Consider the following 27685-nt stretch of genomic DNA (forward strand, 5'->3'; position numbering starts at 1 on the left):
GCATTTAAGCACAGGATAAAGCCTGACTTTTCTCTTTGGTGGCAGCAGCTGAAGCAGCAAGAGACAGTGAGGAAGAAGAAAAGGTACAGCTGCAGGAGGAAGAAGCAAGGGATGACAGAGGAGAGAGTCTTAATTATGGGCATAATCTTCGCCTGCTGGCTGGATGTCATGCCTGCTTTATTTTACATGTTAGAGCTCTCGGCTCCGACACCTTGTAGATGAACCAACAGTGTACCCGGTCAGGGAGCTGCAGGGTTTTACGTGCTCTGTCCGTTTCTCCCTCCACATGGGGCATCTTCTACTTAACTGATAGACTCCAAACAAACAGCGGGGGGGTGGAGGAGGAGAGAAGTGGAGAGGTAAAGAGGAGTGAAAGGGGAGAAAAAGAATGGAAGGAAATGAGAAGAAACAAGAATTGAGGGGGGGCATGAAATTAGAAGAACAGAGGAGAGAGATGAGGAGGGAAGGAGAAGACGGCGGATATCGGTTATGACATGCAGGAGGGAAATAAATACAGTGAAAGGTATGAGTAATGAGGCCAGATAAACAAACAAGGAAAGAAAAAAAGAGGAGAGAAAACAAGTGAAGGAAATAACAAAAACAGTGAAGAAAAAAGAGGAAAGAGATGAGTAGGGAAAAAAGGGAAAAGAGATGAGAAAATGAGGGAGAAGAAAAGCAAAGGGGGAGAAAGATAAGGAGGGAGGAGAAAAAAAGAGAAGGAAAACAATGAGACGAGATGTAGAAGAGGCGTGGGGAGGAGATGTTTTTTTATTTGGTCTAATTTGACTTCTTCTTCCATAATTCTAAACAGATATGTTTAATTAAATGAGTTGATTTATACTTTGATCACTCAGAAATACTACAAGTTCCCATGATTTCATCATTACCCATACATTTCACCACAGGCTGACCCTTGTGTTTGATTTTTATGCCAATAAATGTGATGACTGAAAAGATGTATCTACAGGTGTCAATGCTGGCTCTTCTCTCCTCCAACTTTAAAAAGCCTTGATCTTTTCAGCCAGCAGGTGTCACTGCAGAGCTACACTGTTCATTTACTCCAAAGAAGAAAAGTCATTCAGGAAGAAAACAAACCCCGCAGCTCATCCTGTGTAGCAGCAGGTCCACAAGTAAAAAAAAAAAATACAAATCAGCTAATTTCTGAGCAACAATAGGGACTACCTGTGTGAGATACCAATTAATTGCTTATAACAGGTAAAGGTGCACTGTGAACTACATTTCCCAGTATGCCTTGAGCAGGGTTACAGGTTATCTGGACATGTGCGGTCGTCCACAGCAACTGCACCCTTCTTTTACCGAAAAATACGACCCTTGCGCTGAATGTTGTGCAATTTTCGTTATCTCCCGCACACAAAGGGCAGAGCTGCAGGTCAGCCAGCGTTCACTCGGCGTGCATGAGCGACATTAGTGCTCGGAACAATAATCCTGCTGGAGATAAACCTCCGGTGCTGCTGGACTGCTGCGGGGGACTCAATAACGTCGATTATTCGAAGGTAAAACGACACCTGTTCAAAACGAGGCTGTTCTGCATGTCTAACATTGATGTAAATCGGTGTAAATGGCCAGGCAAGCGGAGACGGTCCCGGTTTGGCCGCCTGAGCCAGTCTGCGTCATTACTGAGCAGCGGACAGCCGGAAAACAGCTGCGGTTTTCAAAATAAAAGCACGACTTTCTGCAAAACCCACTGCACAAAAACTCCAAGCAATACAATGCAACGCAGGAAAGCACAATATACACGTAATTTTCCTTACGAAATCATGTTTTAAAATGTAGTTCTTTAAACATTTATTTTGTTTGAAGTATCATTTGTTCTGAAACCAGCATACAGCTCAGATTAAGAAGAAAGCAACGTTCCTTGTGTGCTACATATTTTTCTAACCATTTTGCTCACATATTTATATACATTTGCACTAATTTATGTAAACTATAAGTTAGGTGACATCATGGGGTTTGTGGACAGTATCATAAAACAGAATATTGACAGCAAACTCTGCCAGCTTTCAGCAGTTAAGACATATCAACGGAAATGTCCCTGTTTCACTCAATGGCTCCTTTCTCAAAGTCAGAGCACTCATTAAACGCAGCAGGGTCGTCCTGTCCTGTTGCCTGTCAGCCTGTATCTCTTGGCGCAGAGGAGAAGAACAGATCTGAGATCCCCTGAGATTTATATAGTACAGTTAAAGGAATGCTCCACAGATTTAGCATTGCACTCCTGTAACTCACAATGGACCCAAGATATTGTCACTTTTATCCTATGCATTCTTCTCACTCGTAAAATACCTGGCGCCTACATTACCCACAGTGCAACTCAACCCCTGACTGTTTGGCCCGAGATTCGGTTGTGCTATTCTTGTAGGGAGGAGCACTTATTTCTAACTTCTCACCCCCAGATTGTTTTCATTTTCAAACGTGTAGTCCAGCGCCAAGTGACGCTGCCTCAGGTGACATCATTTGAGGCAACTTATCAGATATCAGAGTTCTCACAGCTCCCTCTGGGAGCTTATTATCACCATACAAATCCATGCCCATATGCTGTAGTACTCGTTAAGACCCGTGAACAGACTTTGATGTGTAAAACTGATGGAGTTCTCCTTTAAATATACTTTTCTGTTTGGTAATTGCCACCACCTCTCACATCAGTGTGAGAAAACATTAGAACAGAACAAGATGCATCTTGACAACTACTGGCCGGATTACAATGAAACTGAATATAGATATTCGTGATCACAGGAGGGGGAATCTAAAGGCTTTGTTTGATCCCCCCCTCGTATTCCTTCCACCATTAGGCGAGCAGAGCAACTATACATACATAAACGTCAGGACGGATGCTGTCAGAACAGGAAAAAAGTGTTAGCTGGTTGCTTTCGGCACTTTTCTATTGCAGTGGACAATGAACCTCACAGCCTCTACGGGCTGCTCACAGGGCTTTAAGTATTAATTCATATTGTATTGTTTCTTCTAAGCTCTCTGTTTGTTTGCTCTTCCTGATGATAACACATTAGCACACAGAGCTCTGTTTGATTCGATCACAGTCTTATGTAATGGAGCAAAAAGAAGCCCAGCAGCTTGTTATGAAAGTGGAGATAAGGCCTTTCAAACTCTAAAATAACATGAAATACATGTGGCTGTGCTGCCCCTGTGGCTCCAGCTCTGTGATATTAACACACCCAAAGAAAAATGAGGGCATTGACCTAAAAGAAATACTTTGTTGTTCCTCTTCTCTGGCGTCAAAAGGCATACGCTGGAAAACCACACAGAGCGCCCCAGTGTGTGACAGAGAAGGGATATCAATCTATGCTGCTCCGCTTCATATTAGTCATTAGAATTCCTTTTTTATGCCTTGTGCCATGCTTCACTTTTAAACACCCCTGTGTTGGCTGTCATCAGATTTTCTTTTAGCGTGCAGTCACAGTAACAACAGTAATCGCTGTGCTTTACTGTGATTCGAAAGCGGCAAACGAGCTACATTGGCTTTAATGTCATCCCACAGACTGCAGATTGCTCTTCAAAGTGTCTGACTACATTGCAGAAAGGATCCCCACAGACACAGACCTGGAAGATCCTTTTTGTTTAACCAGAAAAAGTAGGTATAGTGAGCTTTCACCACAGGATTATGTTATATTCTGTGCAGGCCGCTCCCCATCCCCCATCCTCGGCTGCCAGCGGATGTGATCTACTGGACCAATTCCAAAACCAGAAAAATGCCAGAAAAACACCTCTCAATGACAAAAAATGCGGCTGTATCTGCTGAAGCTCTCGACCCTTGAACATTTAACTAAAATCTATCTGCAAGCTACATAACGTAACATGGGAGCAAGTGTAAAATAAAAAAAAGTCAATCTCCACGCTAGATTAGTAAGTTTGAGTACAGACTCAAGTCTTGCAGTGTGTTTTTAAACTTTAAAAAGTTGATGTATTGATGAAAGCGAAATGGAAACAGACTCAATCCTGCGACTAAATCCACTTTTTTCGAACGAGTAAACGAGACAAACAATGATGCCAAAGCTGCATCATGTTTTCTGTGTGGCTCTCCACCGTTTGAGGTTCGAGGTTTGATTCGCAGTACATCGTGCTGTTGCATCTCAATGCACTCAACTCCTCAACAAATAGCCGATGGAAACATACATTTATTTGCATTTTCTTTTAACGATTTTGGATGGAAGTTTGGATGGAAATGTTTCCATTCTTGTGCAAACCGTTGGTGATATTTGACACCAATTTCCTCACTAGCTATGGAAGACGGTATTATAGGCCACACTTTTATAACCATCCATCCATCACTGACATTATGTGTTTGTGTTTTTCTTCCTCTCACAATCTTCTCTTTCACCTGGCTGTTTCTTTCAGATGGACTTGACGCTGATTGAAGAACTCCTCAAACACTTCAACTTTCATGACTCCAGCTTTTGTATTGCTGTGATCGCCATCATCTTCAACCCTTTCTTCTGGAATGTGGTAAGAAGTACCGTAGGTCAACTAAACAGACCGAAGATAAACTAACGGCTGCTAAATGATCTCGTCTGGCCTCGTGTATAACCGTTATATAACCAAACCGTTAAGGGGTTAAGCTCACTGTGGTTTGGCCATTGGGAAATAGAGACATGTGGATATCCAGTGATAAAGTTTCAATTCACTCCTGAATAGATTTTGATTGACTACAAGCAAACTCTATACAGCATAATCAGATTGTTTTGAAGTGTATACGCAGCCTCCTCACTGTGATGTAACGACTCTCTCGTGTAGAATTGCTAGGCTGTAGGATCATTGGCCAAATTGGCCTGTGCCATAATTTACCCGTTGCTTTTTAGGTTAATCTCAGCGCTTCAGCAGGTGCATGCGTTTCATTTCCAGACTGGCTCATTTGATGTCTGACTCAGTCCACCGTGACACCTGCGCCGCCCAGCAGGACACACGCTCATAATGCAGCAGCTGTCTCCTTACAGAAGAGAAGCCAATTATTAGCATTAAAGTAAAAGGAGAGGTGCTCCTGTCCCCTGCACATGGCCCAAAGCCTTTTTTGTGTCCTTTGCCAGGAGATGAGCCTTAAGTGGCCGTAATGGGGTTTATTCCGGTGAACAACATTCGGACTGATGGAACTTACTCAGGCTATAAAAGAGCTTTTCAGTTCTTCTGTTTGAGCCACTGTGCTATATTCCTGCAGGGTGGGAGTGGTGGGGGTGGCGTTTCATTAGTCTACTAAAAACAAATTTTGTATCCTAACAACCTCTAATCTTTCAGATCACTTCTATTGCACATGATGGTTCTGCTGAAGGGAGAGGGAGAGGAAATATATCTCATTAGAGCGCTAACTTGTCCGTTTATCCCTGTACATGTGGTCCAAGGAACATGTTCATTAATGGCGATTACATTTTGATGAAAGTAAAGCAGTACAGTCCATTTGTCCCCATCATTTGTTGCCTTCTTTCATTTGACTTCATGTGCTGCATCTGCTGTGCCGGTCTATTGCTGCGGATAGTGCTGAATATTTAACATGTTAGCCTGGAGTCTGCTGTCCCTGACCCGACGGCAACATGACCGCATATTTTTATATTGCCGATCTCCACTATGCGGAAACTAAATGGCAAATCAGGGTTATAGTCCTGTACTGTGAACCGGGGCGTTCCACTATTTTTACCATCTAACTGCTGACTTTGCCTGCTGGTTAATGTTGAGCAGGGAGCGTTCAGATTGTTTGTCAGAGCTTTCTAGCAAAAACATCCGCAACCGAGCCCGGAAATGATGCCGAATAAAGCTAGTTAGAGTGAACCAAAACAGCGAAATTGTGGAAAACCAGAACCAGTCAGCTAAAAAATGCAAAGACGATCTGTAGTAGCTGAGGGGAACTACAGAGTTAGGTGGTAATTCTTTCACATGCACATTTCAGAACATGTCGTATGCAAATATCAGCCAGTACAGCTTTAAACTTTACATTACTAAAGCCTTCATGGCTCTTTGAATGAGAAAGCGGCCTTCTACATCAGTGATTACTGTATGGTGCTCCCTGATCTTTTCAGACTGCACGCCCTCCCCACCATGATCCTCTCAGACTGCTGAAGTGCACGCTGCCCTGTTAGTCATGCGCTCGTAGGAAGAGGCGGTTGATACTTCTGTGTCGCGGATGTTGTGACATCAGGAGTCTGTTCTGAAGATTCTTGAAAATAGAACGACCCAGCAGTCTGACCCAGTAATTATGCAATGCAGCTCACTCAATTTACATTAGGTCACATTGTGTTCTCGGATTGTACAGAACGTATGCTCATCAGAGAATCAGACGCAGCTCAGGGTCAGACTGAAGTGGTGGGAATTCACTAACTGCTGTTTGATTAAAAGCTGCTGTCTTTGCTATTAGATGAGTTGCTATGGAATGACAGGGACTTTTTTAGATTCGTCAGGAGGAACATTTTAGTAGCAAGTACAACAATGCCACGTCAAAATACTGATGTTCCTTTGAAGTCACCCTCTGTGACGAGATGGTTGCCACAGCCTGTCATCGGGTTGTTGAGAGTCGGTTCTGACGTGGCCTGAAGTGAAATAATCAGTTATTTTTCACATTATTGCTTTGCTTGTCCACTCAGAGAGGCTTGCACATCCCGCCTGAGGTGAAGTGTCTCCATGCTTGAAACGCAGATGCCCCATATTTACTGTCACATAACAGAGAATGGGACTCACCTGCTCTAATAATGGAGGTATATTTTGCATTTGCACTGAACACAGTGTTCCTGCTGGAATAGAGACACAGCAAGGCCTGTTCTTTGAATCTGTGTTTTGTCTCTGTGTGTATTTGTGTGTGTGTGTGTGTGTGTGTGTGTGTGGGCACAGATCAGGATGTACCAGCCCCCAACTACCATCGCTTAACCTTCTATCTTTTCACACTGACATGAGCGCTGCTGTCCATGAATGAAACACTGAACTGCACACAGACAGAGGCGCGAGGCTGGTTTAAGCCACGCCTCAGGAAAATACCAAATGTGGCTTTTCTCGTTAAACAAAATTCTTTTTTCACTAGTGCTAAAGAGGCAGATGAGTCAAGTGGTATATTCTTTCTTTTATTTTAACGATTCGGCTTCGATCAATCACTACTAAAGTCTGAATATAGAGACAGAGGCTGAATATGTGTTCTCAGCTTTGTCAGGAAGTCAGTGTGCCACAGAGAGGCTCTGACACGGTGACCTTTTTTGTGGAACAGGGGCAGTCCTGCTGCTAGGAATCGGCCTGCGTTAGCACCAATTTTCAGCTAGCTACACTCTCTTGATCTCAGCATCACCTGCACTGTGTGGGCTACAGCTCTGTGTGTGTGTGTGTGTGTGTGAGAGAGTGAGAGTGTGTATGTGGCCTCCGGAAAGTGCATGTGCACTTTGTTACATGGATCTCTGTCATTAGACTCAGCTCACACTGAGTGCTGCTGATGCTAATTACACCTGTGCACTGTTGGCAGGGTGTCATCAGGTGCTCATGATGTAATTTCCTCCCACAGCTGTGGTTGGGACTGTTGTGAGGCGAGCTCATTTCTTCTTTTCTATACGTCCTATTATATTTATTTGTATTCATCTCGAACAGTCCATCTACTTTGCCCACAGACTTTTAAAGCGTTATTATGGTCACTGATTATTAAAGTTTGACTATTTACCTTACAGTCTTTCAATTGTCTCATTCGTTTAGTCATTTGGATTTGAACTCAAAATGGGTTGAATTCAGTTTTGTGTCTTTTGCTTTTTGCTGTGGAGTCTTGTAGAGACATCTCTTGGTGTGGCAGAGTATATATAGAAAAACAACTGTATTTCTATGCCATTAAATTACTATTTTTGCCATTTTAGCTACAACTTCTACCGGTAGTAGTCACTCTTGTTGGCTGGAAGCACAGGAAAAGGACCCAAACACAGACTAAAGGCAGATCTTCCAAGAGTTTGAATTACAGAAAAATCAGACAGGCTGGTGAAACGACGACTACCATATACAGGAAATTGCAGGAAAATACACAAGGGTAGGAACAAAGGCAGAACAAGACCACTGTTACTAAAAGAAATACAATAAATACAAACTGGAAACACCAACTGCAGAAAATGAAACCAGGGAATGTGATTGTTTGTAGTGTTTTAATAAGAAGCTCTGGTATTTTCCTTAAGTTATTCTTGAAGATTTTGAGTGCAGAATAGTGCAAAATAATAGAAATACAAATGCTACAAGTGGATTCTATGCTTTCTGTTCTATTCTATTCTATTCTATGCTATGCCAGGCGTTGAAGCCAATTTAACATGGTGGCCAAACCGTGTAATTACAACAATGGCAACCGGATGCTATTGGACCCAAGAAGACTATTTTCCATAGACTTGAATGTGAAAGAGGCGCCTGTTAATCAGCGGATACATTTTTTTGAGAGTCGCAACTCCTGCGAAGTGACTTGTTTCATCATCAGATTTTTGATCCTTTTGGTCCGATAACACTAGGAAAGTCTAGAAGAGCTAACCAGCTCAGCAGGCTCGAGTCGTCATTACGCCATGCTCTACGGGCCCAACAGTGCGGAAGATCATGGTACTTTTACACCGGCGAAGTCGAGCTTTTTTTTTGCTTCACGCGCCATTGAGCAGCTTTCTTAGGAATGAGCGGATGCGCCTCCAGCACCGTATCCAGTTCTCTGCACACATCCATGGCGAGCACTACGTAAAAGGCATCACTTCCCGGGTGCCAAAAAGAGTTCTCACCCCTCACATGCACAGCCACATGAGCTGGGCTGGAGTGGGACAGAAAAAGCTGTCACATGCACTCCTTCAGCACAAACACCCAGGTTTAAAATGAGTTAATGTGTGCTCATACATGTTTCAAAGTTGTCCTGCCATCTTCCATGTGCACCTCACCTCTTCTCAGGCTCTTCATCTCCTCTGTTTTTCTCCCTTCTCTCTGCCCCTTGCTGTTTTTCTCCATTGAGGCTGTCCTGCTGCTCTCGCTATCAATGGTTCTCTCCCAGGGAGGGTTATTGAATCACGCCATGGTTATTCTCTCTTTTTCTCTGTGTGACAAGGCCTTCATCTCAGGTCTTTTCTTTTCTTATTTTTCTTATTCTTTTGCCTCTCTCTGCCTTTGATGATTGGCCTGTTTGCCTCACAGAATGTAATTAAAACCAAATTTGTTCAAGCTTTTCCATTTACTAATCTGAACACGTTTATGGCTGTACCTGTGTCCTAGCATACATCCTCTGATACGTCTGTTCATTTTAAAGTTCATACTTGTGTTTGGAGGTCCCACGGGAACAGGTTTATGACATCATAACCGGAGCGTTTTTACACACATTTACCAGAGGATGGAGAAACTGAGAGAATGGTCTTTTCTCAGAGTTTGGCAGCTTCTTGAAACACCAGGGATGCATATTTATGTTGAAAAGACATTTAAAACGTGCATTTTGCACAATAAGGAACCTTTAACCCCAACCCTGACCCCAAGCTAGTCACCAAACAATGACAACTTATCACCAGGACTGGGTAGCAGCTGGGTATTCTGATCGCAGAGCATTTTCCTCCTCTCCCTCCTTTTGTCTGAACATTCAAGAAATGGAGACATAAAGCCATGGGATGTTGGTGAGAATGTTTTGCTCAGTTTGAACCATTTTCAGCTGGCACAAACACATCTCTAACTCTATTTTCCCCGCCTAGATCAAATTTGGGTCCATTTGCACCCACTGACTCCAATTTCTCAGCAACTAAAATTAGCTTTCTGTTCAGTCTGAACACACTGTTAAAGGCTCTGCACACCCAAACAGGCATTCCAATCAAGCGAGGGTCACTGCACTCGATGTGCCAATACGAATGATAAAGGTGTAATCTGTGCTGCTCTAAGTGCAAGGTGCAACAAGGTGCTCGAGGTGCAACAAAACCTACAGGAGCATCAAGGAGGCGCCATCACTGCTGACAACGTTGCACCTTTTTCCTTAGATCTGGCGACTTTTATCTCGCCTTTAGTGACTCGTCTGCCCATATTTCTCAGTGAATGTGTTCACATGGTGCTGTGGCTGCCCAGACTGACTGTGGTCAGTGAGTGGAGTTGACCAATCAGCAGCCAAACAGAAGTATGACTGAGCTGTGAATGCTGTAAAAAACAGCTAAAAATAAAAATAGCTTCAGGTGAACTTCATTTAGTCTGGTGTTTAAACTCTTTTAGATCGATAAATCGTTGCGTTACGATGTTGGAAGTTTCGGGAATCTCAGTTTACTGAGAGCACAGGCACAATATTAAAGATGGCTGCATGCCATTCAGTTTGGTTTTACTGCATGAAAACCTTGTGATGAATTTGAGTTCTGAGTTTATTATCATGTTTTCATTTCGCTTCTGTAACCAGTGTGCTTTTCATCTTCAATCTCAATGATTAATTGTCGCTACCAACATGAAATACCTGCTGGTTACATAGGCCTCTTTCTGTGCGCAGAGGATTTCGTGTAATTGCTGAACTCGTGACGCAGCTGTGAAAGGTTATGGAAAATTATACACTCTGTTCATTTCCACTTCAGAGAAATAGTAAACTAATACTGAATAATTCAACCCAACCTCATAAACTGTGGTCCATATTAGAGACAGTGAAAGTTAAAACTACAATGAGGACACAGTGAGTTCATCCACTTAACTACATTTCTGATGCTTCTCCAATTCAAAGGAACCCTGTGGAATTGTTGACCATTAGTATCCCTGTGGGGGAATGTTTTTGCTATTGGGTTTTGTTAGTATCCCATGCTTGAGGAAGCATGGGCTGGCACAGTCATAGGCTGTATCAACAAAGTGGATGTTGTCACTGTGACATCACCCATTGGTTTGTGGGCCGCTGTTTTGAAGCCTTCACAGGTATCGCCATGTGGGTTTCAAAGGCGTCACTATCTTGGTTTTTTGGAAGCAGATGTGACAGTTGTGCCACGAGGACCTCCTCTAATTGGTTAGACATAACGGAGTCCCGCCCTGAAGCATACCCTGCGTTATTGTTTATTTTCCTCTGAATGGGACCATCATTTACTACATGAACATCATACTGTATAGAAGAAGAGACCAGAAACTCATTAGGAAAATGTTTACTGAGGTATTAAATCAAGTCAGAATAAGGCTAGTTTTTCCATAGACTTCCAGACTGGCCATTTGAAAGAATGCAGGTTTAAGGCACTTCCACACTGGCTTCACTTTACAGACCCAGAAGCTATGTCCACTTCTTTATACAGTCTTTGGACACAATACACATTTCTGCCGATGGTTGCTGATGTACAGGTGGCAGTAAAGTAGCAATGTACCAGCAAACGTGAACGTAAACAGTGCAGGTCTCAAAAAACTCACCTTTTCAGATGCTTTCTGAGGAAGGAAATGCACTCGAAGCATATTTTTTTATCTTCAAGGATATACACATTGGGTTCTGGGAGTTTTGCTTGTTTACAAAACACCTGACAAGGGTACCTTTTAACCTTTTATCAGTTTGAAGCTGGAAGCCAGTATGTGTAAACCTTTCTTATCTGAAAAGACATCATGAATACATAATATAGTATAGTATATAATATAAGCATGAATGCATAATATATTCTTAAGCCATAAATATGTTGTCATGGAAAAGTGACACATTAGATGCTTTCCTTTTGCACACTTGCTGCACTCTGCTGACATTCACTTTTGATTGAGAGTAAACTAAAACCACTCAGGCAGAAATGAAAGGTTAGTTGCACAGATATTTTACAAGTTGTTTTACTCCGTCTAATTTGCGTTTCTCTGCATTTAGACCCTTGGGAGTCAGTTGCCAGAGCAACAGGCAGGTACAGTATTTCTGTGCTCATTGATCGTAGATGTAATAGCAACAGATGTAGTAAGGATGAAAACTGCAGGTCATGCAAGTCTTTTCCACTTAAGCTGACATTTCCACTGTTGATTATTCAGATTCCATGTTCTCCCCTCCGTGGACACCCGCAGGCCCCAGTCGAAGCCTCTGCAGATATCTTAACTAAGTCAAATCTGCTCCGCATGAAAAGAGATTAGATGGGACCTGGGGCTACGTTAGATAGGTGTCACCCTGACACTGAGGAGCTAAGAGGAAAGTGGTCAGCCTGTTCTTTCTTGTTTTATCTCACATCTTTAGGCTGACATCTCAGCTGCAATCACATGGACATGACATCAGGCTTTGGATTACAGAGTGTGTGAACTAACTATGTAACTATGATTATTGCTGTGCAAGCCATATTCTGCTGACATTCAGAATAATGCTTCCCTCCTTCACTAGTTGCTTGATTAAATGCGTAGTACGGTCTAGTTTGAAACCAATGAAAAGTTTTTTTTTAGAGACGGATTGCAAAATGGAGAAGTTTGTGAAAGATTCACAAAATGTAATCTATAGATTTGTGTCTGTGGACATGGATTTTCCATATTTTCTGTCACTCAGCACGACTTTCATACTAATGTATTTCAACTGGATCTGTTGTGCTTGTATTGCATCTGTGCTCAAGTCAGGTGGGACCTGGGAGCACAGAAGCTGTATTGTTAATTCTCATTTAATATTCTTTTTTTTTTTTAGTATAACCACTACATTAGTCATCATTTAATCACAAGGTTGTGTCCTTTTTATGTCTTTATTTCATCCGTCCACATCAGTGGTATCAGGGTCCTCTGGCGGTCACTGGCAATTTTAATTGCTAATTCTGGTGAACTAGATATTTGGTTTATTCAATAGATATATCTTTTTTTTTTTTTTTTTTTAAAGTACGCCATGCTGTGGGCTCATTTGACCTGTTTTGGGCTCTCTGCCATCAGTGAGCTTCATTCCATTTTGATTTGCTGTTGTTTGGCCACAACCCAAATCCAAACACCACCCCTACCTCTGTTAAGAAAAGGCTTTTCATAGCCTATGATTGTAAAACATGAAATTGCTCATTTAATTTTGTATTTAGTACAATATGTGACTGAGGTTTTTTCACTTGAACGTTGTGTGCATCAAATTTGGTACAATGGCCATATAAATGGGATGAAGATGAGGTTACCCAGCTGATTTTTACACTTCACATCCCTGCATCCCATCAAAGTGGACTTTAGACTGTGCACTGCATTCAACCTCCACTTTTACATTATGTAATTATTTATACATATGTTGCTTTTCATTTTCTTCATTTATTTCATATGCCTACATTTCAGTTCTTTGTCCATAGCACAGTCCATATTTCCTTTGCCTGACTGATATTTCAGTATATACTGACCTTTGAACCCTCGGATCAAGTCTCAAGGCTTATAATTCAGCATCATTAGGGGCTTCACACATGAGACCAACTGTTGTGGAGCGCTCTTGACCACAGGTATCATGTGAGTATAGTCAACAACTGGGTAGGTTGTCGAATATGGGTAAAATATGGTTAAAATTCATTTTCACCCATTTAACATTTAGATGTTTAAAATCTGAATACAAAAATGTGTTGACGGTCCCCTTAATCTCTGCAATTCCCTGGAGCAGAGAATGCAGCTTGATACAAATCAGCATCACAGTTGTGGTTCTGGGTTTAGGGGTTGTAAAAAGATTTACTGCAACAGATTAAATTTTGTAACTATTGCACTACTGTTCCTGGATTGGTTAATCACTACCAGAAGCTGCTGTCACATTGTCATTTGTGTACATTACATTGTTATTTTTGATAAATGGATTATAGCTGCTTTACAGCGGTGAAAAAACCACTGTATAAATTGTTAAAATGGATACTTACACCACTGGATAAATAATTAAAATAGATACTTAAACAACCAGATAACATAATTTTGTACATTTGCATTATATTTTGTATATTTTTATTTTTATTTAAAAAAATGTTTTTTAATCTCCTTTTCTTATCTTCGATTCTGATGTAGCTGTTGTGAAATGGGAATTTCCTCCTTGGGGGATGAATAAAGGTGCATCTTATGTTATCTTGAAGGAGTCATCAGTTTTAAGATGGGCAGAACCAGGGACTTGATGGAGTGAGGCAGAGAGAAAGGGGAAAGGGATGGGGTTTTTATTTCATGAGGAGTACCTCAAGAAATTAGAGGGGGAGGAAAGGGAGGATAAGATAAAAAAAACTCCAAAGCCAAAGAGAATATAAAAAGCAAGCGAAGAGGAAAGTGCAACGTGATGTCAACGTGACCGGCACCATGTTATCTGATTATTTATCTTATCTAAATGCTCGGAAAAGGAGACAAAACTGTGAAAACGAGGCAGAGGATCCTTATGTGGCTTATGTATGAAGGTGTCAGAACTGAGAAGAAAATTAGGAAAAATAAATAGTTTGTAAAAAAAAAAAAAGACACTCAGGAGTCAGAGCAGCAGAAATGAAAATGACGTCAAGCCAAGGATGTAAAAATGAATAGTTAAAAAAACATTGATTACAGTACAGAGAAAAGGGGAGAAACACAAGGAAAAGACACGTGAGAGTAAGTGTGAAAGGCAGTGTGATGAGTTACTCGTGTCAGGTTTGTCATTGCTTGTCACCTCTCCACAATGTTCAATGAAATCCTTGAAGTAGTAATCAAGTACTGATGGAGAGCTTATTTTAGCTTATAGTGGAACAGCTCATGGGTGCTGGAAAAGAGGCTTCGGCTGATTGTCAAGCCTCAGATTCAGGAGGAGCAACGCGGATTCTGTCACGGTCATGAAACAGAGGACCAGCATGGTTGTTAGATGGGTCATGGGAGTTTGCCCATCACGTGTATATGTGTTTTGTGGAATGGGAGAAGGCTTATTACCATCTCCCGTGTGGAATCCTTTAGGGGTGTACAGCAGAGGTTTTCAGGGTCGTTGCTACAATCCATCCAGTCCCAGTGTGACCAAAGTGAGGGCTGTGTCCGTTTCCTCTGTACAAATCAAACATGTTCTTAGCAGATGTTGTACACCGCCAAGGCCGACCCTTGTCACAGATTCTGTGATATTGATTGACAGGACCACAAGGCGCAGCCAAGGTGACCAGAACGTCCGGTTTGGGAACCTCAGAACTCTCTCTACTTTTCGTGAATGATGTGGTCCTTTTAAGATAAGATAAGATGCACCTTTATTTATCCCCCAAAGGGGAAATTCTCATTACACAACAGCTACATCAGAATCGAAGAAAAAGGAGATAAAAATTGAGAAGAAATAAAAATACAAATATACAAAATACAATGCAAATGTGCAAAAAATATAATAATAATAGTAATACATTTTATTTAGAGGCGCCTTTCTGGTACTCAAGGTCGCCGTACAAGAAGACAGTAAAACAATAAAACATAGAAAATTCACACAATATTAAATAAGTTTACACAATATAAAAACAGGTTGACAGTGCAATTAAAATCATAGTGAGAAAGCAATCCGGAACAGGTGGGTTTTGAGTGTAGATTTGAATAGGGAAAATCAGTCAATATTTTTTAGATCGGGTGGTAGTGAGTTCCAGAGCCGGGGAGCAGAGCGGCTGAAAGCTCTGCTCCCCATGGTGGTGAGACGGGCAGAGGGGACAGTCAGTTGGATGGAGGAAGAAGAGCGGAGGGCACGGGAGGGCGTGGCAACATGGATGAGGTCCGACAGGTATGGAGGGGCAAGAATATGGATGGCTTTGAATGTTGTCACAAGGATTTTGAAGTTGATGCGGTACTTGACCGGGAGCCAGTGGAGCTGCTGCAGGACGGGGGTGATGTGGTGGATGGAGGGGGTTCTGGTGATGATACGGGCAGCTGAATTCTGGACCAGTTGAAGCTTATGGAGTGATTTGTGAGTGAGACCAAAGAGGAGGGAGTTACAGTAATCCAGGCGAGAAGTGACAAGGCTGTGAACAAGGATAGCAGTGGTGTGGGGGTTGAGGGAGGGGCAGAGGCGATTGATGTTACGTAGATGGAAGTATGCAGACTGGGTAATGTTATTGATGTGGGATTGAAAAGATAGAGTACTGTCGAGGATGACACCCAGACTCTTAAGGAGGGTGGGAAGTTGGAAGAGGGTTTGCTGGAGAGGTAGAGCTGGGTGTCATCCGCATAACAGTGAAAATTGATATTATATTTCCGAGAAAATATTGCCAAGGGGAAGGAGGTAGATGATGAAAAGGAGGGGCCCCAGGACAGAGCCCTGGGGCACACTTGAAGTGACAGTGGAAGGCTGGGATGTGAAGGTCTTGAGCTGAATGAACTGAGTGCGACCCGAGAGGTAAGATTGAAACCAGTCTAATGGGGTGTGGGTGATGCCGATGGAGGAAAGTCTATTGAGGAGGGTGGTGTGACAGATGGTGTCAAAGGCCGCACTCAAGTCAAGGAGGATGAGGATTGTGAGTCAACCAGAATCAGCTGCCATGAGGAGGTCGTTGGTGCAGTTTCTGTGCTGTGGAGGGGACGAAAACCAGACTGGAACTGTTCATAAAGGCTGTTACGGCATAGATGGGAGTGAAGTTGAGTGGCCACTGTTTTTTCAAGAATTTTGGAGATGAAAGGTAGGTTAGAAATAGGACGTAAGTTATTGAGGTTGGAAGGATCAGCACAGGTTTTTTTCAGAATTGGAGAGATTGCAGCAGGAAGAGTGAATGATGGCAGAGATGAGGGGGAGCAGTGAAGGGAGGCAGGCTTTAACCAGAACTGTGGGGAGGGGGTCCAGCTGACAGGTGGATGGCTTGGATTTGCGGATGAGGTCTGAAATTTCCAAAGTGGTGGGGAGCAGGAAGGAGGAAAAGGAATGAATGGGTGGGAGACATTCAGAAGAGTCACTGGCAGTGGGATAGGTACCAAGGTGCTGGTGGATTGTGTGGATTTTTTCATTAAATAATGACATGAGGGAGTTACAGAAGGCAGTTGAGTGTAGGTGAGATGGAAAAGAATCCGGGGGTTGGATGATGATCTTGAACAGTGTGAATAGAGTCTTGGTGTTACCTTCGTTGGAACAGATTATGCCAGAGTAGTAGTTGGATTTGGTTTTGGGAAATGCAGTCCTTGTAGTGTGATATGTGGTTATTGTACATGTCTTTGTGAACAGCAAGTCCAGTCTTCTTATGAAGCCGCTCAAGTTGCCGATCTTATAGAAATGTACAAAAAACTGGCTTCTTCAGACTGTGTGCAGTGGGCCGGTTTGCAGCTGAGTGTGATGTGTTCGAGATAAAAGTCAGCATCTCCAAGTGTGGAGTTGAGTTTTGTTTATGAGAGAGGGTAAAATGGAGTGGGAGACGGACAGTCACTTATGGTATGACCAAAAGAACAAAATAGTGGATACAAGCAGGCAAAATGAGTTTTCTCCACAGGCTGGCTCAGCTTTAGAGATTGGGGGAGGAGCTCAGACATCCAGAGCTCAGAGTATAGCTGTTGCTCCTTCTGGTTGAAGCAAGTTGGTTGAGGTGGTTCGGGCAGCTAATAGGATGCCTCCTGTGCGCCTTCCCTTGGAGTACAGGGAGTAGATCCTGGGGGGACCCAGAACACACAGGAGAGGCTTTATACCTCATCTTACCTGGATCCCCCCAGGACGAGCTGGAAAACATTGCTCAGAAGAAGGACATCTGAAGTGCCCTGCTTAATTTGCTGCCACCATGACCCAACACCAGATAAATTACCGACCCAATAAATGACTATTGAGGGTACCAGAAGACATCCTGAGACAAACATTTCTTACCATCTTTACATTTTCACCGTATACTGATTTTCTTTGTAATGAAACTTATGTATGTTCACTTGCTACCATGGCTTCTGGCAGAGTGAAATTCAACAATCAGTCAGAGTATTTTTATGGTCTGACGCACAAGTGTTGCGCACAGGGGAGCATGAAGTCTTTGTCTTAGAACACAAACTTAATGGAAGTTATATTTAGGATGATTATCAGCAAGGCTGTGTCAGCGGAGTGCTGTGCATTAACGTGTCATTGTTTTGACACTGCCTGCGTGCGTGCGTGCGTGTGTGGGTGGGAATGAACTTCTATCCTTCTCAAGAACCACTTGTAGCTTTAGGCCTCAAGTGACAACATTTTTGTGAAGTCAGACTTGTGACTTGTGTTAATTTATTCCATTTATTGAAATTTGCTCTATCATTACACTGGTCTTCCGGTATAAATGACCATTGCTGAGCTCTGAGCTCTTGCACATGATTGCAACATACTGGCATCGTGTGAAAACAGAGGCTTAAAGTTAAGAAATAACATCCCAGGCATCCTCAATGATCCATGCAGAAGACATGGAAGTATTATTTTGTGCAGTTTTAAACCAGCTGTCGCGATCAAGCAGACAAAAATGTGCTATTATGGCATTAATGTCATTATTGATGCCATGATAAAGATTAATGAGTGATTCTTACCAGCAGTAAGTAGTCTGTAGTCAGGGTCTTTCCTTTACACTAGTGCCACTCTTTACAGCCATCTGAAGACAGCTGGTATCTCTTCTTTGTGCAGTCTGTCAGGCTATAGTTATGCATTGCAGATTTGCTGGTTAAATTTTGCACAAACATTGGAGTGTTGCAAAGTAATCAGCTAAAACTGATGAAATGACTCTATAGTGTAAATCAGCTGGTTTGTTGACATGTTTTATACAGTGTCACACACATCCATGAAAAATCATTTATAAGTTCCCTCTCCACTAACCACTCACTCAGGACTGTCTGTACCTGCCAGTTGTAACCAGATGTCCTAAACAACAGTAACCGGGGCAACGGCTGCACGTCTTTTGAATGAGTCTGGCCAAAGTGGCCTGAGCGCATTTTTAATTACTACACAGGTAAACATGTGGCTGTGATACTTTGAGTTAGATTATACTGTGGTGTGAAATTTAAAATCCTAATGTATTTGAGGATCAATAAGCAATAAGCAGGAAACTAGTTCTTGTCTTCTTCAGACTGTTAACAATCATTATGCATATGAAACAGGTTGTATTTAAGATGCTGAATTAATTTTTAAACACATCCCAGACAGTAATTTCAAGTTTCAACCCTTTGGAACACTCCCCAAAGGATTGCCATTCTGTCACTTCTTCATGGTGCGATGAGAAATGGGATTGTCACAACACGCTCACCTATACTGTACGATAATGTAGTCTTTCTGATCCCACTGTAAGAATGCTCAGCACATCCCAGACGCACAGGGCAGGGTGCACCATGCCACAGGGTTCAAGAAAATAATGCTCACTATTTATTCCATCTCATAAACTTTACCTCCTGGGCTTTAAGGTTCTATTAGAACCTAAGGGTGTAAATATTTTTTTCTATGGCTTCATCTGCAATCAGATGATCCTTTATTCTATTTATTTTTTACAAACAAGGTCTCCCCTGTCACTGTGCCCTCAAAAGCCGAGGTCAGCCTTAGTTGAACAAATAGATGCCATACGGTGCATGCATTATCAACCTGCCCGTATGTGGTGATGAAGCCGATAGAGCAAACAACATATTAAACGTCATCTGATCTACTCCCTGCATATGGAGTAAGTCTCAGTCATCAGGTCTGTGCTGCAGAGTGACCTACATCTATGGGAACAAAGCACTCATCAGCTCATGCTGTCTACGCTGGCTGCTGCAGCGGCTGGTAGTCGAAGCCATGTTAGACAGCAGAGGTCAGGAGAAATTTAGAGAGCGTGATAGCAAGGCCTCGATGCCAAAGACAAGAACGGATGGACAGGTTTCAAGGATTCTGCAACATGTTTTCAATACTTTTTGCTTTGACTTTCTTTTCTGGTTGAAGGTGTTTAGATGGAGATTAGCTTGGAAATAACATCTTAGCACATTTTCAAAAAATCAACAGAAGTCTTTCCAAGTTCTCAGCATGACAGTTGCCAGTACCTAAATCTTTTCACCATAAACGTTGTTTTATTAGTATTTGGTTTTTGCTAGCTATGATAACATTGTGGTGACTGAAGTATTTATTGAGATCTTGGGACATGGCAGCAACTCAATGGGGCAAAAAGCCTAAGCAGTCACACAATCAAACAGTTTTTAATTTGTGGTCTCTGATGTTCTAAAGGGGGTTGTAGTACTGCTTATCCAACTGTGAATCAACTGAGACTTTCTCTCAGGAGTTTCTGGATCAAACCAGAAATAATACACCAGTGAATATTGAATTTAAAGCTGTTGAATAGTCTCCTGTGATGTTGCTGCGTCTGCTCCATGTTTACGTTGACAACACAGTAGTCATATGAACTTGTTAAAATAGATAAAGTTTGTGTCTGTCTTAAGGCCTTGTGGTCAAAAATCAATGACATTTGACCTCCAATGACTGCGATACTGAGGATAAGAGATCTCACTCATTAATCCAGTCATTAATGGACATATGTATTTGGCTCAGTCAGGTAAGAAATATTCAGACAGATCCAGTTCATTGTTTTCATGTTTTTATTCATTTGACTCAATTACACTGATTACTCGGGTGATCTGACCTCAGACGTACCCACATGGTGTAGGCTGGTGTGTGACTCACAGTGGTGGGCACTGGAAGCCATGTCGAGATTGCTATTGTTTTCTTCAGATTAGGTATAACTCAGAAATCTATTGCTTGGTGAGGGCAGCTATCTTTTTTTTTTTTTTTTGTCGGCCTCAAATTCAACCCCAAGAATTCAAGAGTTTTTTATAGAAAGGTTCTCAAAGACAGTCAAGAGGTTTTTTAGGAACTTGCCTCTTTGTTTGACATATCAAAAGAAACAAAAACAAAGTTGTGTCCCTAGCCAATTGTTGGCTTGTTGCAACAACAAAAAAAACATTAATCCAATTACACCAAATAGTGACCTCAATTATTTACCTTGACTGCTGAAAGAATCAGGTCCTAATTCCTCCAGTTTTGTAAGAATATTTAGTTGAATGGCTTCTTGTTTTCAGACTTGCTTCCATTTTAATTTGCTGTTAAGGCAAATTCAGCTCTTTTTCTATGTTTACTTTTCACTGGCGTTTACTGTCTTCATAAAAATGTATCACCTCCAGCAGAGATGTTTCAAATTAACAGACTTCCAGAAAGCCCAATTGCAAATAAATTGAAATCAGTGTTGGATTTTTTTCATCATCATATGTTAATGATGATTATTGGACTGTTTAGTACTGTAGGTTGGTTATGTGGATAAAGTATTTCGCACACTGTAAGATAGTATCAATTGGTAAATTGATTATCAAAGTACTTAATCTGGTGCAGAAATCTTACGAAAATATAATATTACCATGTAATTGTCGTTCTCATTGATTTGCAATATTGGCCACAATGGCATAATATTAAAACTATGCAAGAGAGCAATGTTTGTAGTCACATAACTGTTTGTGACAAGAAAGTCACAGTCTGACTTGGACATTTTCAGCTTTAAAGTGGCCAACACTCATTTCCTGTTATGTATTTTCATTTGGACATTTTGATGCCCCAACAAACAACACCAGGATTTTGCAATTTTTACAGCCTATGAGTATTTCAGCTGACTCATCATTGGTGATATAATCAGGGTGAGGTCATATGGTCGACCTCCTGCCCCTGCCTGGAGGTGGAATGGGTGCAGCCATAACAGAAGTCATATACTCATTAGATGAAAACAAACATCAGAGGGACGTTTCAAGCCCAGAATTAAACGATACTTATTGGAGTGCAAAATGAATTAATTCCAGTGAAATCAAATCAAACTTTGGATTCAGCATTTCATCTGTTCATACAAAGATAGTAAAGACATTCAGTGAGTAAGTTACTGAGAGACACTGAGCAATGCAACTAAGGATCCTTTACAGTATCATGGTTCAATAATTAGTAAAAAAAAACTGACTAGTGTCACTATATCCTCACAGCAGTACACGAGACAGTTAATCTGTGAAAAAATCAGGTTCCTTTGGCTTCTCCTTTTCTTATACCACCGCTCCTGAATGAAAGCAACCAATCAAAGCAGAAGGAGCTGCACAATGCACATCCCTCTCTGCCACGCATGCTCTCACTCAGTCAAGCTCAATATCTTCAGTGGCGAATTCAGAAGGACCTGTGCAGACATCATGGTTGATAAACAACCACCTGCAATGACGGAAAAAAATGTTAGCATCAGCAAACTGACCTGCTCTCAGTGACATGCTGCTATTCAGCAGGTACAATGTTTACCATGATCACCATTGTGTTTGGATGCCAACAATTACCACCTCATAAAGACAGACATGTCCTGGCCCCCAGTTTATTGAAAGATCTTGTCCTCCCAGTATTTGCTGCACTGCAAGTTGACAAAACGTCCGTAAATCCCCAGATATTTAAATATTCAATCAGTGTTTTCTGAATTGATGATTTAATCAGGGTGTAGCCGGCGCGCATGTGATCCGTCTATGTTCTTGTTCTCTTTCTCTTCGTTATTCCAGGACAGCACACATTCTCGCATTAATGCACGTGGCTGTGCGTGTGTGCGCATTTGTGCCCTTGTGCAGCTTGTCGTCCATTAAACACAGCTGTACATTGATGTAATGGATCAACCACCAGCTGTTATTCAAGACGACAGAAACACAGTAAAAGCTGGAGGCTGTCTTTTTGGATGCGATTACTGTAGCATTACATGAGGCGTGCTTTCAGTTCTGTAATTAATGTGTGTATTCTTGGCGTGTGGACTGGATGAGGATGAGTTGGGGGATGCTGTATCCCCGTTTTTGCTGCTCTCCCATTGAGGAACATGAGACGTCAGAAGCCCATCTCCTGATGCCTTCCTAATGTTCTGAGCTCAAGCACATTCAAACTGGCTGTATCTCAGATTTAAGTGGGCTGACAGGGGACGCAGGAGGAGCCTGTTACCTAAGCCTTGATAGAATTTGTTTCAGAGAGCTGTTCTGCCAAACTGGCGCCACTCTCTGTACACTCCTTATCCGTGCCCTCTGTTATTTCCATGGCTTGATTGAGGATTTGATAACTGCATCAGTAGTCTGTCTGCAGAACACAGGAGTATTTTTAGTGTACTCCATCACCCACTGAAGGGTTGTAAAATCATGTTGGATGATTGTGGAGGAGCTTTCAGTCCAATCGCTGCTTCTGACTAGAGCGTGCTGGCATGAATCGCCTGCTTGTGGGGATGGAGGAGGGTGCTTTGCGTGTTTCCCACCGGGTGAATCTGTGTGTTTTGGGGTTTCAAATTAACTATATTTGTATCTAATCATAAACCTCATGTAAGTGATGGGATGCAATGAAGGGAAGAGGCACGTTCCACTGAAAACATAAAGTGCAATGCATGTCTTTTTTAACAGCAGCCTGCTCAGTGTCAAACAATTTAGCTTAACTACCTCAGCCTTATTTATTCAGGGACAGCTGCATGCACACAGTGAATCAAATATTCCCACATCTGTTTAGCGTGCTTGTCTGCATGCAGTAGACGTGTTTGTCAGTGCATTTGTATGCCACCCCGTTGCGTTTTCATGTCCTCTACTGTTCACCCAAGCAGAGAATGCATCACACTCATTTTCTGATGACCTTTTCATTGCATAATAGTCAGTACATTGTGCTTTGACTGGTCAGTTATGCTGTAATCACTCCCCCAGTTCTCTAGTCATCCTCATTATTTTATGCTGGTTCTTGGGGGCGGGAAACACAATGATGTGCAACTACAGAATACTCCTCTTCAGAGTCCACCTTCACGTGGAGCTACGCTGGAGCCAACTGTTTGTCAGGAAGTGTATTTGTCATCAGTCACAATATTCTGCTTGGCATACAGTTATATATTTTATATTGCAAGCAATTTCTTCATCTGTCAGTGGTGAACACACACTCATCTCTTTCTAACTGGTTTTATCTTCAGTTGGAGCCTGAGCCAGTTTTATTGAACATACCTGGATGGTAACTAAGATGAAACTCTTTTTGACATTATGTATTCACGTGTTGCTATGCTGTCATTGACACATGGAAAGGGCGGGCATTTTATAAAGCAATTTAAGTAATTTAAGCAATTAAAATACTATGCTGTTACATTGTTAACACCACCCATTAACAGCTCTCAAACTCGCAACAAACTGCAGGGTCTCCACGTCAGCGCCACGCCAGTGTGACCTGATTGATGTTATTGGTCACTGTAATTATTCCTCTTGTTCATAAAGGCCACAACGTTGAGCCAAAGCTTGTGTTGGGGTTTGTTACCTTGCCTCAATTATGTTGTGCTAATGGTACCTTGTATGTGGCAATTTGGCTTTTAGAGATAATTAACAACTATCTAAGATAATTCATAATTATATAAATTAAAGGGAGTTAGGTTAAAGTCCACCTCGATTGGGGCACCACCTCGGTAAACGAGGAAAAAGACAGCCAGTTTAGGTGATTCAGTCTCATGAAGTACTAAACTATCAATTTGGTATTATGATTGATAATTAACTTAATAACTACCACCAAAATTACCACATTGACAGCTAGTTGAGGGATTTCTGAGTTCTTGAGGTTGGCAGTATTCACTCTTGAACAATATTAAAGAAGAGAGCACGTCTATTAAAGCATTTATTAAAACATAACAAGATCATCATCATAAACAACCTAACTAAGTGTGATTGTGAATAGCTAACAAACAATAGGGAGAGTGTGTGTGTGTGTGTGTGTGTGTGTGTGTGTGTGTGTGTGTGTGTGTGTGTGTGTGTGTGTGTGAGGGGTGTGTACATGTGACTAGGCAAAAGAATGTCTCTCGGCTGAGGCGTATTTGTAACACTTTCTGTGTGAGTGTGTAGTATAAAGGTGCCGAGTTAGGAAAGGATGGTTAGTTGCATGCCAGACCCTGTACCTGTGTGAGCAACTAACCTCAACTTAACTTTATGGCTGCACAGTAAACTACAACACATCACAATAATCAAACTCAGTGATCATTAAAGCAAATCAAAACCAATACATTAACAAGGTTAAACCATTGCTTGGCTATGTATATAGTTATACTGTGCTATATATGCCCAGTTAGAGTTTGTTACCAGTCCTTAAAAGGGAAGAAGAAGGTCCTTCAGTGTGCTGCTTTCTCAGCCTGTTGGTAGGTCAGGCTAGAGGAAGGTTGTGGTTCTTTGTCGTTGTTGTCCTGGGTGCAGGCTGGAGGACTCTTGTTGCCTTTGTTCCTTGATAGTTAGCAGCTCGGTGCAAACTTGCTGGTGTGCTCCTGTTGCTCTGAAGATCAGCTGGCAGACTTTGGGTCATACCTGCTGGTGCTGCTAAGCTTGGTTCAGGCAGGGCTTCATGTCGCTGCCATGAAAAGGGGCTGGAGGAGTAGGCTGCAGGCCTGTAAATGGACTCACAGGGGTCCAGGGGGTGAGATGAACTGAACTGGTCTCCAGCAGAACCCAAGGTGAAACAGAGCTGGAACCTCGGGGATCCAGAGGCAGAGGCTCTCAGGGGTGTGAGAGAGCTCTGGGAGAAGAGCTAGGCTCTCCACAGTCCAGATGAGAGATCAGATAGAGAGAGATCAGAGGGGGAGCTCTGGTTTTGTGACCTGAGGTTGTAGGGTCATGTGTCCCACATTGGCCAATGGTGGCTGTAAAGCTGGGTCCAGGGGTGCGTTTAGCACCTATGCGTGAAAACTTAAGGACTCTGGGAATCTGAGTTCAGAGAGGGAGCCCTTTGTTCAAAAGACAGAAACATGTAGTCCTCACCATTTTCTGGTAAAGCCCAACACTTGTACCAGACTTCAGCAGCCTGAGTTAGCTAATATCTTAAAAAATTATCATGTTTTTTTTTTAGCATATTTCCTATTTCAAGGAACAGCTGGATGTATTCATAGACTGAACAACAGCCTAGGGATACTTCCTTGTGCTGTGTCTTGGCAAGAAGTCCAGATGCGACTTCCAAGAAAAAGAAAACCACTCAAATTAGCTTGGCCAGTTTCTGGAATGCAAATTTGCTTGGAAAACATGGACTTTTGAGTTTCTATTATATTTTTCTATACTTCAAAGTGCCTACCTTTGCAGGTGCTCCAGTTTGGTACAGTATTAGTCTGTTGACAACAAAGTCAGCTCATGTTTCGATCAGTTGTGTGGGCTTGTGTTTAATCATACTATTACCTGTCATCGCATCTTATTAAGACTTACGATTTTATTATATTTCTGTCTCTCTCTAGCTCTAAATGTGTAGGTCTTTGGTCAGTTATACTGAATATTCAAATGGAGCCAATAAACAGTAAGAATGCCATTTGAGTAGGTGTAGTTCTGCAGTCACAAACCCCCCCAACAAAGTTTCTCACGGTCTGGGTTAATTTCTTCTCACCTTAATTCATGTTCCTTCTCCTTTTCTACCTGTCCTCTCATGAACATAGGAAAGCTGTTGCCATGGCAACATTTGTGTCCTTTTTTGTGCTGTGTTTTACAGCCATCTATGCACTTCCTCAGCCCACACAGTCTGTCAATAGATTGGAGTTTGCCAGTCAGTCCAGCAACAGCTCCTTTTGTCAGTAGTGCCACACTGACAGGTTCACCATATGGACAGACAGGTCCAATGCTTTTTGTCTTGCATAACTGACAGGAGTTGAATAGTTTCTTATTTTAAGTGAGAAGGACATCTTGGAAATGCAAGTGTGACTACTTAGATAAGATCGTTGCTGTCAGTCCCTGTGGGATATGCATGGTGAAAGTTGGAGAGCTGAAAACTTTTAACAGACATCGAATAGGAGCTCCAGCAAGAGAGTACAGCTGCCTGGTTAGCGCTGATGCATCAGCTGTCTTAGCGACATAAACCAATAGAAACAATACAAACAGATTCACAGTGAGCAGCAGCCAAAGTTTGTTGGCATTTTTCTTTCCTTTCACCCAATTAACACAATGTATCACATATGTCACACAGCAGAGGTCACTCTTTACACTAGGATCTCTAATGTCCATCAGAGAAAAGTCACTGCTTATAAATTCATGGCCTTGACTCAAAGTAATCCCTTTCAGACTTTCAATTTACTGTTACGACTAGTAATCCAGGTGATGGTTGTGAGTGAGAATGGAAATGCTAGTAGCCAAAGCAGCACCACTTACCATGATGCAGATTAGTTAAAATGTAAACGAATAGACTCTTGGCTAAAAACACAGAGGCGTAGATAGTTTAAGCTTCAATGTTCAGACATTTAGTGAGGATCATTTAGTGACCTGCGCTGTGCAGGTAGCATTGCTTTTGTTTTTCACCCTAAGCTCGGAATCAAAGGAGACATATGCTCATTTTCAGGTTTGTACCTTTATTCGGGGGTCTCACTAGAATGTTTTATATGCTGTAATGTTCAAAAAACACATTATTTTTCTCACACTGTGCATACTGCTCTATTCACCCTCTTTTTGTACCTCCTGCCTCTTTAATGACCCCTCCCGAAAACTGTACAAAAGGGGCCAAATCTAACGAGAGCGTTTGCACACACATTTACTAAACAATGGGGCAGGAGAAAAAGGGAGAGGATGGTCTTTTCTCACAGTTTGAGTGTCTCTAAACACACCAGGGACACATTTATGAAAAGCCATAAAAAAAGGTCCATTATGACTTATTTGCCCCCTTTAAGACGTCCTGACAGAATAGCCAAGGTAAGCTAAGGACCATTTTAAAAAGTTTGTTTGTTGTTAGTAGTTTTCAGCTTTGTTTCCATCTGGACCTCCTCCTGTTATATATATAATAATATATATATAATGTGACGCAACGCACAACTGTATGAAAACCCATTTTTTGTCATTGGCCTGTTTTGTTTTGTTTTGGTCATAGACCTTTAAATTTAATTTTATTTTGATCTCAGCCTCCTTCCATTGCAACCTCCAGTTTTTAAAGACAAAAATCAAGGAATACAGCCCAAAGCAGTTCTGACTGTTCTCACTGCTCATTTGCATC

At 42.0% G+C, this 27685-nt stretch overlaps 1 protein-coding gene across 1 annotated transcript in view; it reads left to right on the top strand.

The window, feature by feature from the left end:
* Positions 1 to 1139: 1139 nt before the first annotated feature.
* pemt (phosphatidylethanolamine N-methyltransferase) overlaps positions 1140 to 27685 on the top strand; it is a 51502-nt gene continuing 24956 nt past the window's right edge. Inside the window, exons 1-2 of the mRNA XM_070851919.1 lie at positions 1140 to 1514; positions 4369 to 4476. Of these exons, the coding sequence (XP_070708020.1) occupies positions 1416 to 1514; positions 4369 to 4476 (207 nt within the window). The 5' untranslated portion in view covers positions 1140 to 1415. The remainder of the gene's footprint in view (positions 1515 to 4368; positions 4477 to 27685) is intronic.

This window comes from Pempheris klunzingeri, chromosome 20 (genome assembly GCF_042242105.1).
Source record: "Pempheris klunzingeri isolate RE-2024b chromosome 20, fPemKlu1.hap1, whole genome shotgun sequence".
In the NCBI taxonomy this organism is placed as follows: Eukaryota; Metazoa; Chordata; class Actinopteri; order Acropomatiformes; family Pempheridae; genus Pempheris; species Pempheris klunzingeri.